Source organism: Buteo buteo, chromosome 26 (assembly GCF_964188355.1).
Source record: "Buteo buteo chromosome 26, bButBut1.hap1.1, whole genome shotgun sequence".
Classification (NCBI taxonomy): domain Eukaryota; kingdom Metazoa; phylum Chordata; class Aves; order Accipitriformes; family Accipitridae; genus Buteo; species Buteo buteo.
Genome location: NC_134196.1, coordinates 16,663,277 through 16,676,643, shown reverse-complemented (window position 1 = coordinate 16,676,643; position 13,367 = coordinate 16,663,277). Strand labels below are relative to the sequence as shown.

At 48.4% G+C, this 13,367-nt stretch overlaps 1 protein-coding gene across 1 annotated transcript in view; it reads right to left on the bottom strand.

Moving 5' to 3' along the window:
- The window catches only part of WIF1 (Wnt inhibitory factor 1), a 44,578-nt gene extending 40,642 nt beyond the window's left edge, over positions 1 to 3,936 (bottom strand). The window contains exons 1-2 of the mRNA XM_075057785.1: positions 3,744 to 3,936; positions 3,496 to 3,635 (exon numbers count right to left, since the gene is read on the bottom strand). Of these exons, the coding sequence (XP_074913886.1) occupies positions 3,496 to 3,635; positions 3,744 to 3,876 (273 nt within the window). The 5' untranslated portion in view covers positions 3,877 to 3,936. The remainder of the gene's footprint in view (positions 1 to 3,495; positions 3,636 to 3,743) is intronic.
- Positions 3,937 to 13,367: the final 9,431 nt, after the last annotated feature.

Genomic DNA, 13,367 nt, shown 5'->3' with positions numbered 1-13,367 from the left:
AACAATCCCGTTCTGCAGTAGTCCAGCCTTCTCGTAACCGCTGGCTCATCCTGACTCACCAGAAAAAGCAGGTATTCAGCACCTTCAGACCCATAAATTTTGGGTTTCTCCTGGTATTTCCTAATAATTAATTAGAACTAATGGACTAAGGACTAAAAGCAACGAATGCTTTTCTTTGGTTAATGTTTTCTAGTGAAAATGGCTTTAACTGTTTGTTTACCATACAAAATCTTTTCCACATAAAACGGGTCCAGGGCACAAAGGCCACTGTATTAGAAATGTAACATCTCAACATAGTGGGTTTTTACCACTTCAGTTTACACAGAATACAGGTATAATCTAGTCCTTCAAATGTTCCTTTCAGCAGACGTTTTTGAACTAGAATATGGACATACACAGCAGTGTGGGACTGAGAAGTATTGCCTCTCCCTGGCCTGGATTATTTACTCACCTACAACTTGGATCATTATTTATCCCAGGAGCAGGCAGATAGAATCTACCCACAGGATATTTATCCCCACTTTCCACAGGTGTAAAGAGGGGTGCAAGGCGCACGTCAGGAGGGGCTCAGCCCCACCCTGCTGGAGATCCCAGGTGTGGTGGGTTGACCTTGGCTGGCTGCTGGGCACCCACCCAGCTGCTCGCTCACCCCCCGTCTTGTTGATAAAAGGGCTAGGAACCACGTAAGGACACAGAGAGGATCTGCTGTACCTACTCAGGAGAAGTCCCTACAGACCCAAAAAGGGTCTAGCTACTGCTAGAGGCTGTGCCACATACTACTGACAGCCCCCCAAACCTTGGAGCCCTAGAGAAACATCTTCAAATCTCAAGCGAGATACAAGGTTAGGAGGTCTGTAAGGCACAAGATACAAGACTCACAGAAGAAATTACTTCCATTTTCCCAAACAGGAGACAACTGTATGCTAGTTAACAGGTATCTTACCGAAAGCAGTCTAGTACTTCAATATCTTGAATGCCTTTCTTCTTTCAAAGAGTATCAGCTTCCATTTCTTTTCCTTCTTCCTTTCTTGCCTCTCTTCTCCCCTTTCCTCTTCCTTTCCTTTCCTCTCCTTCTCTTCTCTCCTCCCCTCCCCTCTCTTCCCTTCCCCTTCCCACTTCTCTTCCTTTCCTTTCCTTTCCTTTCCTTTCCTCTCCTTCTCTTCTCTCCTCTCCTCTCCTCCCCTCTCTTCCCTTCCCCTTCCCAATTCCCCTTCCCTGACTTAGGAAATTCCCAGAAAAAAAAGTATTCTACCAGAATAAAGGTAGCAAGTATTTAGTACTTTCCTGGACGTGTCAACGGAAACTTCTAAGAACATGTATACTTAAAACCAGAAGACTGAAAAAAATCTGTTAAAATTTACTCATTTCTTCCCCTCATAAAAAATTGGAAATTGTGGAGAAACTGTGTTCTTTTGCCACAAATAACTTTTATCCTCCTTCTCTTTGCAACACTACAGTGGGCAATGATGTTGTTGCCCGATGGGCTACAGAAGAAATATGCATGTTTTTTCCTGCCCCTTCTCATCACGTAAAGGGCTGGGTGGCATAGGGACAGCGAGTGCCCTGGTTTCCACAGAGGATGACAAAAACTGTGAGTAACAGGCAGCTGTACCCAAACACCTCCAAGGGATGCAAAACCCGACAGGACTGTTGATGATACCAAACAGTAGACATTTTCTCGAGAATGCTAAGCATGTCCCTTTTTCCCCCCAATTCCTAACACACTAGCGGGTTGAAACTCCTTCCTTAGCTTAGGCTGCTGGTTGAAATCCTGCTCTTCTTCTGCAGACCTGCATAAGTATCTATATATCCACTGGGGTGGATATAAGGCTGGGGTGGCAATGTTTATATTGACTGTACACACAGATGAACTCGTAAGGAGTAGCTAGATGGGATTAGACAATCTCCAGAGGCAGAGTCGCTCAGTTTTAACACTTGTTTGACCCATAAATATCTGAAAGTTAACACAATGTTCTAGGAACAGAGTAGTGCAATGACGCTACTTTAACTGTTTAGGTATTTCACTTACTAATTATGTTTTTTCTACAGGAATTCAGTAATTCAGCAAAAAGGAGGAGGAATAAAGGGTTAATCAACAGCTTTGCTGCTGCTCAGAAGGGATTTCATCCTGCAGGCTGCATCAAGGGGAACACTTGCCTATGCTGCCTTTAAGCCTGTGACTCCTCTCACTGAAATCAGTGCTACAATCATCTTTTCCTAATGAGCTACCTGTAGGCAGCAAAGGAGGCAGAGGAGAACACAAGAAAGAAGGACAACAGAAGAAGGACAGGGTTCAGTCTAACATCTCAATCCTTCTTTCCAAAAAAAGGCAGTTTTATCACGGACAGCAGCTGAAGCTGGCAGAGAAATGGAGTGGGAAAGACAGTCCCAAAACACCCTAATTATTTCTAGGTATTTAAATGCCAGCCCTTGGCGTACAAAGTTGTTTTCTCTGCAAAGCTGGACTGGAACACCAAAGACCTTGAGCAAGTTGCTTAGCCTTTGTGAGTAAGTTTTGTCTCTCCACATTCTCCTCCCTCTCTAAAAGAGGAGATGAAGCGTCCCCTCAACTCAAAGGCTTTGGGAGGATAGCAAAAATTACAAGGGCCTCAGACAACACCTCAAAGCCAAATGAGTCCTGTAGTTAGAGTATTTTAAAACAACCAAAACCACAAGCAAATTTGTGAAGCTGCGATTAGCTGAATTATACAACCAATTCTCACTGAATATTTGAAGGTAAATACTGTTTCATCCTTACCAATCTCTTTATTGTATGAAGTCAGTGTTCAGCATCGTAAAAATGAATTCACTTTAGCCATCGTTCTTACGTTACAATGATTTTTTTTCTGTATCCGTGATAACGTATGCTAACGTGTTTCAGCTTTATGCAAATTTAACACGTTGTCAGTGTGTCAAATCACGCATATGTTTCTTCACGAAAACACGTCACGCATTCTTATCTTTTCAACAGAGGACTCCAAGGGGGCTCAACACGCTGCAGATTTAGGCGGGTTTGCAATTAAGCTCGGTAAGATTAAGTCCGCCGAGGAGGGTTATTATCTACCAGAGCCACAAGTTAAGCGCGCACGTTTAGGAAACGGAGATGGGCGAACAACCTGTCGGACGCGTCCGTACGCTAGAGACAGTCGCACCGCGGAACCACCGACCCGCTGAAACGCTGTGAGAGGCCGGGGCGGCTGCCGCCGTCTCCCGGGGGGCCCCGCCGGGCTGCCCGCACCCCCCGGCCCGCCGGCTCTCCCCCCGGCGCTGTACGACCCCCCACCCGCGGGATCGCCTTCCCAGCGACCCGGCCGAGCCGCGGGACCCCTCGGCTTCGAGGGGCGGCTCCGGCGGGGGTCCCGACGGCAGAGCCACCGGCGCCCGGGGCCGGCCCGGCCGGGAGAGGGTTTGCTCAGCTCCCGCAGAGCCGAGGCACCTGCCGGGGTTTAGGGAGCCGCCCCCCGCCCCCCGCCGCTCGCCCGTCTCCGCACCTACCCGCCCCGTCGCCTGCCAGGTGAAGTTCATGGCGTGGATGCCGACGGGGACGGCCGGCATCCTCTGCTGGGCTTTCCTGAAGTCGTGGGTGAAGGGGGCCATCTTCCCCTCGGACACGATCAGAACGTCCTCCTCGAAGCCTGCGAAGGGCAAAGGGGCGCGGTGGGCGGCGGGCCCCGCTGCCGCGCAGGGCTCCCGCCGCCGGCGGGGGGAGGTGTGCGCGGGGGGAGCGGAGCGGCCCCGCTTACCGAGGAGGACCCGCGCTTGCCGGCCGTCGATCCACAGGTAGAGCGAGTCGGGCTGCCGCGGCGCGGCCCGCAGGCTGCAGAGGCTGAGGGCGCCGCAGAGCAGCGCGGCGCACAGCCGCCCCGCCGGGGCCATGCTCCGCGCACCGCCGCTCGCCGCCGCTCGCGCTCCCGCCGCCACCGCGCCCGCCCTCTGCCGCGGGGCGGCGGCGGGAGGCGGGAAGGGGGGGGGGCGCGCGGGGCGCGGGGCGGGGCGGGCGCCGTCGCAGCCGGGCAGGGCCTCCCGCCGGGGAGCCCTGGCGCTCGCCGGGAGCGCTCCTTCCCCCGCCGGGCAGGGCGGCGGGGCGGCCGCGGGGGAGGTCGGTACTCAGCACCGGCCCCCGCCGCTGCCCCGGGTGGCCGCCCGCTCCTGCGGGGGGCACCGGCGAGGGCCGGCAGGAGGGTGCGTGGCCGGCGCCCCCTCTGCGCGGGGAGAGGTGCCACGGAAGGCGGGGGGCGGGGGGAGCATCCCCGAAAGGGCGGGTGGGTGCCGCCGGGCAGGGGGGCTCCCGGCGGGACCCGGCAATGGTGGGCGAGGCGCCCGCCCGCCCCGGCCAGGCCGGGCCGGGCCGCAGAGCGAGGGCGGCGGGGACGGCTCTGCCCCGGGGACGGCGCGGTGAGGGGACGACGTGCTGAAGAGGGAAAAGGCTTTCACCTCGCCTTTGCCCGGCGGCCTCGGGACCAGCGGGGACTCTGAAGTCAAACCCCAAAACGTTCCCGTGTACGCAGGGACTGGAACTGGCTCAACAGGGAAACTCGGGAAAGCTGAAACAATTTTCTGTTGAAAAAGTTACTTAAATGGAATCCTGCCTTTCAAAGGGACAAAAAATAGTGTTTCTAAGTTTCCTGCATTCTTTCATAAGAAAAAAACAAGCCTTTTCTTAAAAGCTAAAGCTAACCAGGATAGATAAAGTTTGAGTAAAACCCCCACGTTTCTGTCCATCACGTTCTGGAAGGAGCTGGGGGGTATTTTCTGCCTGCGGGTGCCGCCTTGGATGCTGCTGTGCTCCCCCCCACCCTGTTCGTGTGACCGCAAAGGCACCTCCGGATTAACCGCCCGGAGCGGAGTTCTCCGGGTCGTGGGAAACGACACGGAGTGGGTCCCGCTTTCTGTTCGAGTGGAGTGTGCCGTGTCGGCTTACACAGGGGGAGAAGGTCCCGAGCTGTGTCATCACCTTTCTTTTTCACGTCCGAAGAAGTGTGGCCAAACTGGTAACGGTGATTCTTTTTTGAGGAAAAGGTTTACGGTTCGACACATGACACAGCCTCGCCCTCCCACCGCCGTGCCGTGCCGTGCCGTGGGTGCTCGGCAGCTCCTCCCGAGGAGCGCTCCGCCGCCCTCCATGGAACTTCACGGACCCCGCGCCGCTGTTCCCCCTCCCTCCTTTCTCCCGTTCTGCCTCCTCGGGATTTTACCGCCGGATTTCCCCGGCCGGTGCGCGTGCGTACCGGGGAGAAGCACGCACGCTTACACACTGCGCGCGCACACGCGTGTGCGTGCACGGACACGTTCGTGAACATCCCGTCATTACGAGGCCGAACACCCAACCGCCGTCTCTCGACGTTCTGTACACAACCACGCGTGAGGCGCTCGGGCACTTCCCGACGCTGTCACACCCCCCCCCCCCCCCCCCAGCTCGGCTACATTTTCCGCGGGGGGGGGGAGCGGGGACACGGGCGGGGAGCGACCGGCCCGGGTTTCCCCCGAGAGGGTCCGCGGGCAAAGGCAGGCTGGAATGCCGAAACTCCCGGGGGGTTCCCCAGGAACCTGCCCGGCCGGGACAGCGCAGGCTCCCACAGCCGGAGTCAGCGTAGGTGCTCCAACAGAACTGCCCCCCCCAGACCCTCATTAGATAGCGGCGATCTTTTATTATTAATTAGTACGGATTGGGGGTAAATGGGCTTTGTGGTGCCCGCTCGCCTGTGCTCACCCCCCCCCCCGAGGGCGCGGAGGACCCCCCGGGGCTGAGCGTGCTCCCCACTCGCCCGCTGGAACCGCGGGGCCGCCGCTTCCCACCGCCCCGGGACACCGGCGAGCCCGCCCCGCCGCGGGGGGGGACCCGGGAGCCGCCGGTGCGAGCCCGCCCCCTGCCGGCCGCCGCCGGTAAGCCCCGGGCGGGGGGGGGGGCACGGACATCCCACCACCCCCCCCGCAGTCCCCGCTCCGGCAGCGCGATGGGGGGCGGCTCCGGCCGGGCGGGGACCCCCAACAGCCGAGGGAGAGGAGGGGGGAGAGGCGGTCGGTGGGCGTTCGCTCCGGCCCCCCGGAGGGGTGCGGGGGGGGGGGGTGCTGCTCCTGCGCTTGGGAATTCACTGGCGGTGGGTTTGCCGTGAGAACGCAGGACAAGTTCAGCTTGATTTTCAGACTTCGGCTCGATTTTCAGAATTCATCTCGATTTTCAGAATTCGGCTCGATTTTCAGAATTCAGTGGGGTTAATTTTTCTTGGCTTCAAAAGATGCAAGCAACCGTCAGTTTGCGACTGAAAAGAAACGTCGTGGGGAAAATAGGATCTGACCATAAAGCTTTTAGAAAGACCTTAAACTGAGACCTTAATACAGGTAAGAACTTTGTCTATTCTGATACAGTGATTTACATTGTTATTTGTCACTTAAAGGGGGTTTCTTAAGGTCTGGCAAAGGAAAGGAATTTAATTGCTGAGTAATAACCCTGGAACGTCATTTCTGAAACAATATAAACGTTCCTGAGTAAAAAGGCAGTAGCAAACGGCTTACTTTCTGCAGAAATGAGTAGTGACCGAAATACCGTTCAGCGGGTATGTATTTGGATCCACAGGCTATCCCAGCCCACACACACCTCTGCCCGTGCTCGCACACCACGCGTCCCTTCTCCAACAGCATCTACCGAGGCTCAGGTGAGCCCCGTGCCGGGGCTGCCACCGGCCTGTCGTGCTACAGGGGCTCTTCGCCCAACCTTCTCTCCGTTGTAGTGTCCTGCCATGCTTCTCTCCGCTGTAGTGTCCTACCATGCTTCTCTCCGTTGTAGTGTCCTGCCACGCTTCTCTCCGTCGTAGTGTCCTACCATGCTTCTCTCCACTGTAGTGTCCTACCATGCTTCTCTCCGTTGTAGTGTCCTACCATGCTTCTCTCCGTTGTAGTGTCCTGCCACGCTTCTCTCCGTTGTAGTGTCCTACCACGCTTCTCTCCGTTGTAGTGTCCCATCATGCAGAGGTTCACTGAGGATAGGGTCTGCAAAGCTTGTGTTCATACTGCCTGCTTGCATTCCATGTGAAGATCTGGCGAAAAGCTTGTTCTATTTCTTCTCAAGACCTTCTTTAAATGCCTCTTTCTCCTAACTTATATTTCAGGGAATAATAGTCACTTTTAAAGTGGGATGAGAGCACGATGGAGAGTGGATTGGGATATACTCGGAAAAGCGAACATTTTGTGGTTCTTTGTTTAATGAAATGGAAAATGTACATGAAAAACAGAACTACATTGTGAATGTGGCTTCGGGATCCGCTAACTTTCATGGGAATGCATATATAGTGCGTTTGTGGTCTGCTCTGACATTCATTGCGACTGACAGCACCCCCCTGGTGATGGCCTGGGAATGAATTAGTGAATGGATGCTTTTGAATGATGATGTATCTAGGGAGGGGTATGGAAGTCAGTGCCTAGTGGCCTTTGATCATCAGTTATGAGTAATATAAAAAGAGGAGAAAAAGGCATAAATAATAATAACAGTAATGGGCATAAATACGGCCTGAGGTGGTATAATTTTCATCCCCAAGGTTATACATGCTGCTTCACCTCAGGTATACAGAAATAGTAAATATATATTTTATTTATTTGTTTCTTTGTGGTGAACATTGGTAGATAATAACTAACACCTGAACAATTTAAATAAGGAAGAAGATGCCAAATTGCAGCAGAATTTTCAGAAGTGCTCAGCCTTCGTTGGGTTTATTCACTGAAGCGAATCACAAAATTCCTGCCAGTTTCAGCAGAAACAAAGTTTATTCATTGGGAATTAGATCCCCTTAAATTCTTGCAGGTTAGGCCAAAACAACTGGCATTAAGAGCTGGCAGGAAAAAAACCCCATACCATAGAACTATTTTTATTAGAAAAAACAGTTTTGCTGGAATTGGAATACGTGAAAATTTCTGAAATTTCAAATGGAAAATCAAAGACTCCACCTTCAATTATTCCAAATATAACATTCTGATTATTTATTTTAGAACATAGTCTATATTGTAGTATTAAAGACTACGTTAAAGCAACACTCTGAAGGTTGTAACATCACACACTCCAGAGGCAGGAGAGGTCTCTTATTTTGTATCACTCATGATACCGTTTGTTATCTGTTCTCTTTCTTTCCCTATAGTATTCCCAGCTCATCCATTGAAGAGTGTGGAATTAGTCTGGCTTTGAACCAGGCTGGGTACTGAAGAAGACAATTCTTTTTAGATCCCTTGCCTCATTTGTTGCTGAAGCTGAAAAGCGTATAGCAAATGAGACAGGAGTTTGCGGAAGTAAAAATGATCACATCGCTAAAGAAGTTAGAGAGAGATGTCCCTGTCCTTGTTCTGTCATGTTCTGATGTGGTGATAGGCAAGTTACTTCATTCTTTTTCCCAGATGGTCGCCAAGTTTTGTTCTTCATTTCATGGTGCCTGATGTCAGATCTTCGGTCTTGTCTGCAGAATCCCAGAATCCAGGTAGGTTATCCCAGAGGTGGTCCAAAAATGTATCGTTCTGCCTTTAAAAAGGATAGTATGGCATAGAAGATCAAGGCCAGATGATGAAGAGTTTGGAGAAAACTAAGTACCGAGCAGGCGTTATTTGTTTTCTGCAGCTGTATTATTAGCTACCGCCTTATGATGCATGAACGTGCGTTCTGAGAGTTTTAAAGGTTTTTGAATCATTGCATTTGCAATGTTTTAGATGCTGGGGTTTTTTTATAACCTGTGTGCCATTTCTCAGCTTTTAAAAAAGCAGATCTAACCTTTTAAACTGCAGTAGCAAACTGCACTGCTTTAATTTAATTAATTTTTATTGTAATTTTTATTATTTTAATAGATTGCAGTAAATTTAGACTTCAGTGATTTCATTTTTAAAAGGAAGAGTGTACACTATTTTATCAATTCATTCCCAAATTGGTGATTGCTATTAGCCTGAAGGCATCAGTTCCCAGCTCTTTCTCCTGGTGACATGACTTCTAACCTTCCTTCAAGTCGCAAGTTCCATTTCCGAAACTGATTTTGTGTTTGACTGAGAGATGTGAATACTTGTTTCAAAACTATCAGACAAAAGTAATTTTAAACAAAGTAGACCTTTTTTTTGACATTTTATTGCATTTTTATAAATAATATCCATGTGAGTATATTTTTAATGGTTTCAGTTTTCTCAAATCTTGATTATTGAATTTTTCATTGAAAAAAAATATATCATGAAAATTATGTGACCTTAAAACAACTGCAAAACATAGTAAACTAAATAGTTACATTAGTTTAGTATTAACATAATTCATTGTACCTTTCCTATTTGTAAGATTAGCAATTGGACTTAAAAATTAAATGAATTTATCCAAGTTGCATTGAAATATTTAGTTGTGAAATAGTCTCAGAAATAATTAAAAGGAAAACTATATTGAAACACGTGTATATAAAACTATTTCTACAAGTTTCCTTTTATTGCTTGCATTTTTGAAACTTGTGTAGTACTTTTTAGTGAATGAGGAGAACGTTACCACCTCAGCAAGGTGTTTTCTCCTCTGCCGTTTGAGAGAGGGTGGAACGTTGCCTAGAAATGGCAGCCCTGGCTTAGGCGGATGGTCCAGGATCTGGTGGCTGACACCGGTTCTTCCTGCAGAAGCAGCCAAAGTCCTGTTTAATTGTGTCATTCTGCCTGCTGGGATGGATTTCTGGGGTGATGCCGAGGGCAGCTGTTTGCCCTCCTTTTGTGGGAACAAAGCTGGCCTTGCTTTCTCTTTATATCAGTTCTCCTCCATGTTCCCGGTCATTTCTTCTTCCCTTTCTCTGGCTATTCGTTACCTTTGCAATACTCTTTTTGGAGATACGTTGGTAGATGCCGTTCACAAGGCCACACCATTGATTTTTCTTGAGGACATTGTTTTATTTTTTAGCTTGGCTTCCTATGAAAATGACATCTACGCAACGTTCACAATGTCTGTGAACTGATGAGTTGATTTCTGCCAATTTTGACAGATAAATATAGGTCTCAAAGCGTATTTAATATCTTACTGCAAGTAGTGCGTAGCAGAGCAGATAAAAAGAGACATCCTCTAAACGCCCTGTCTGTGACAGAAGTGCAGCCTGTCCTCACGCATGATTACATATAATAGAATTACTTTTCCCTAGATGTCCCCAAATGCAGGGGGAACTTCAGTTGAAGATTACACCTTCTCAGACAGAAAATCAGCCAGTCATGTAGTATAGTAATCCAGTATGCGTTAGACTCGGTACATCTGAGATTGCTAGTACTGTTCATTATCCCACTTCTGCATAAAATAACTCTCTTCTATCTCTTTTTCGACAGTCTCAGTTACTTACGTCTGTTTGGGACAAATCTTCTTAGATCTTATGAAGAGGTACTGGGATTTATTGTTTCCACTGTGGTAGACATTGTTTTACACTAAGCAACACTGAATTTAGTGGGGTTTTAGAGAGAAAGGTAGAAGATTTTAGCAAAGTAAAAAATAAAAGGGAAGGAGAGAAGAGTGGATGCAGTTAAGCTTCTACCTTAGAAATGACAGTGAACATGAATAACAGCTGACAGAAATTCATCCTTTACAAAATTATTCTTGTATTGTACCAAAGGAAGCAATCTCTTTTATGAAAGTTACTTACCTGCAGCATCAGCTTCAGAGGGTTTAACATCTACATCTATTGGAGGAGATAATGGGCAGATTTGATAAATATTGCTCACTGAAAAGGCATGAAATGTATGAGAGCTGTATGATTTGTTGCTGAATGTGGCTGCCCACAAAGCCTTTGATGCATATGTCATACACTGGAGATTAAAAGCTCAAATTCTGCGACTATGGGATCATGCAAGCTTCTTAGATAACTGATCGAGTGTTCTGTGACTTGCCTAGCAAGAAAGCTTTAAGCACTTACAGAATCAAAGTTAAAACTAAAGATATTACAATTTCTCAGGGAAAGAATAAAAAAGCACATCAAAATCTTTTAGGAACGTTCTTGGAAAACTATAGCCAATGTCTGAAAAGACCATCAGAGTGACAGCGCCTTTGCAGCAGAAAGATAAAATTTATGTTATCCACCCTGTGGTAGGGAAGAATAGACATGGGAGGGATTACAGATGCCATAGCATGAAATAATGCCTCGCATATGGTAAAGAATATGTGAATTGTAAAGTGGGAAAAAAATCACTTTGGGCCATATGTTCCCCTCTGGCATCAAACTGCATGGGAGAACAAAATAATCCAAAAATCATGTGATTTTTGAAGCGCAGCCATTCAAATGCATTCTGCTGCTGCCTTTGTATGTTATGCAGAGCTGGATCCAGACGTGCTGTATAACAAGCTACACAATACTTTGAACAGTGCTAAAGGAAGGGGAGCACGGCCCCATTCATCTCCCAGTTCCAACCTTCCCCATGCTGGAACTGGCAAGGAAACAGGAGAGCAAGGGTGAGCAGGGCAGGGTCCTGATACTCAGCTCAGTTTTGGTGGAACGTGAGTCAGGCACACAGGATGCCGTCATAGCCTAAATAAAGTCAGTGGTAAAACTGCCATTGGCCTAACAGGGCCAGAATTTCTGTCTCATTATATATCTCCGACACCCCTGTCTTCCTGGAGCGACCATGCAGCTGCTGCTGAGGCATCGCCATCGCCCCAGCCCCGCACTGCCATTTGGCACCGCTCTCCTGACAGCATCGGGAGACGGGACAGAACATCAAGTGGTTCGTGGTCGGAGCGGGACTGCCTGGAGCCTGCATTTCACGTGTGTGGGTTTCAGGTGGTGTCAGGAGTATGACACCGTGGGGAGCTGCTCATTTGTCAGCTCTTTCCTTCCTGTCACTACAGTTTGTTTTTTTTAACCCAGCCTATTGGCCATGTTTTTACAGAAATGGGAATACAGTTACTTTTCTCCTTGGAGCAAATCCCTTTGAATTCCTTAGTTTTGCTGCTTTCCTTACCATGCAGCCAGAGACCTAGGAGCATAGGCATGGGAAACCTGGAAGGAGTGCTTTGTAGGAGCTCCATTCAAAATCCACGTGTTAGCAGAAGATAGGATGTGTGGCAGTTCTGCTTACATGGCAGGTAGGCAAAGGTTTACCGACATGTCCCAATACAAGAGAAGCTGTGTAATGTGAAACAACAGAAGACTGTACCATGAAAATAATTAACTGGTAATTAGGGCCTCTTACATTTTCTAATTCTGGAATATTTCTTCTAATGTGGAATATTTTCTGCCACAGAAGTTTTAATTTCTCTGTTCCCTGGGCATTCGAGTTGCACTTTCTGTTTTCTAAATGATAATGTTTATCACACTTGCTAAGCCTAATTTCTCACACATGAGGGAATAAAATCTTCACTGACTTTCAGCTGCCTCTGCATGGGACAGACTAAGAGGTGGTTTTCGTGTGGGAGCAGGTACCAAGAATCAAAACATCTGGCCCGAGGGCAAAGGCTTTTCCGTCCCTTTGGTAATGACAGGTAAAGGAGCTGAGGAACTGAATGCCAAGGGTTGTAATCCTCGACATGCAGGGAAGAAAGCTGAGAGAAGAAATGCAGTAACAGATGTAGAAGGACACGGTGTTGGCAAATTCAAAAGCTATGAGAGGATCCAGTCAGCAAGAGAATATGACATGCCTGGCATTAAACACAGTAATTACAAACCTTTTAAATTGCATTAAAGTTCTTCCATATTTACTCAATGACACCTCTGAAAATGATCTAATTACAATAGGGTATTCTGAGAAAATAAGAGACTTCTGAATATCTGCAGAAGGCTGGTGCTGCTTTTTTACTGAAAGCAGTAGGCATTCCAGAGGACTTCTGGGTTCGTGTCTACGGCAGGTAGTGACACTGCGTGCCTGAGTGACATGCGAGAGGACTATACTGCTCAGAGAGCTCAACGCCGGGAATTCTCTTTGTCATATTAGTAATTCCTGGAGAAGGATATTTGCTCAACAGCCAGGACCCAGAAATATTTTTACACAAGTGGTAGATTGCAGAGGACAAGCAAGAGCCCTTTTGGTTCCAAAAGACATGGGTAGCACCTGAAGCAGAGTGAGAACAGCAGCCTCGTGAGAATAGCAGCCTCGTGGCATGTTTGTTAATAGGTCAATGTTCTCCTTGACAGGCAGCATGTTCTTGAATCATATAGTTCATGTAGTACTGAGTACCCCGCAGTGAGTACCAAAGAGGCGAAGCAGAGTGGGTATGCTAAGACAAACAAATCCAATACAGAAACCCACAGAAGGAAGAGATTCAGTGAAGGGAGTGATGGAGTATCTGGAATTTGTATCTATCCTCAACAATCCATTCATTACAGAAGTTACAGTACTATAGCATTACCAGATGTCAACAGGAGAAGAAATAATGTGGGATTATCAAAAAGTTGGAAGTAAAACATGAA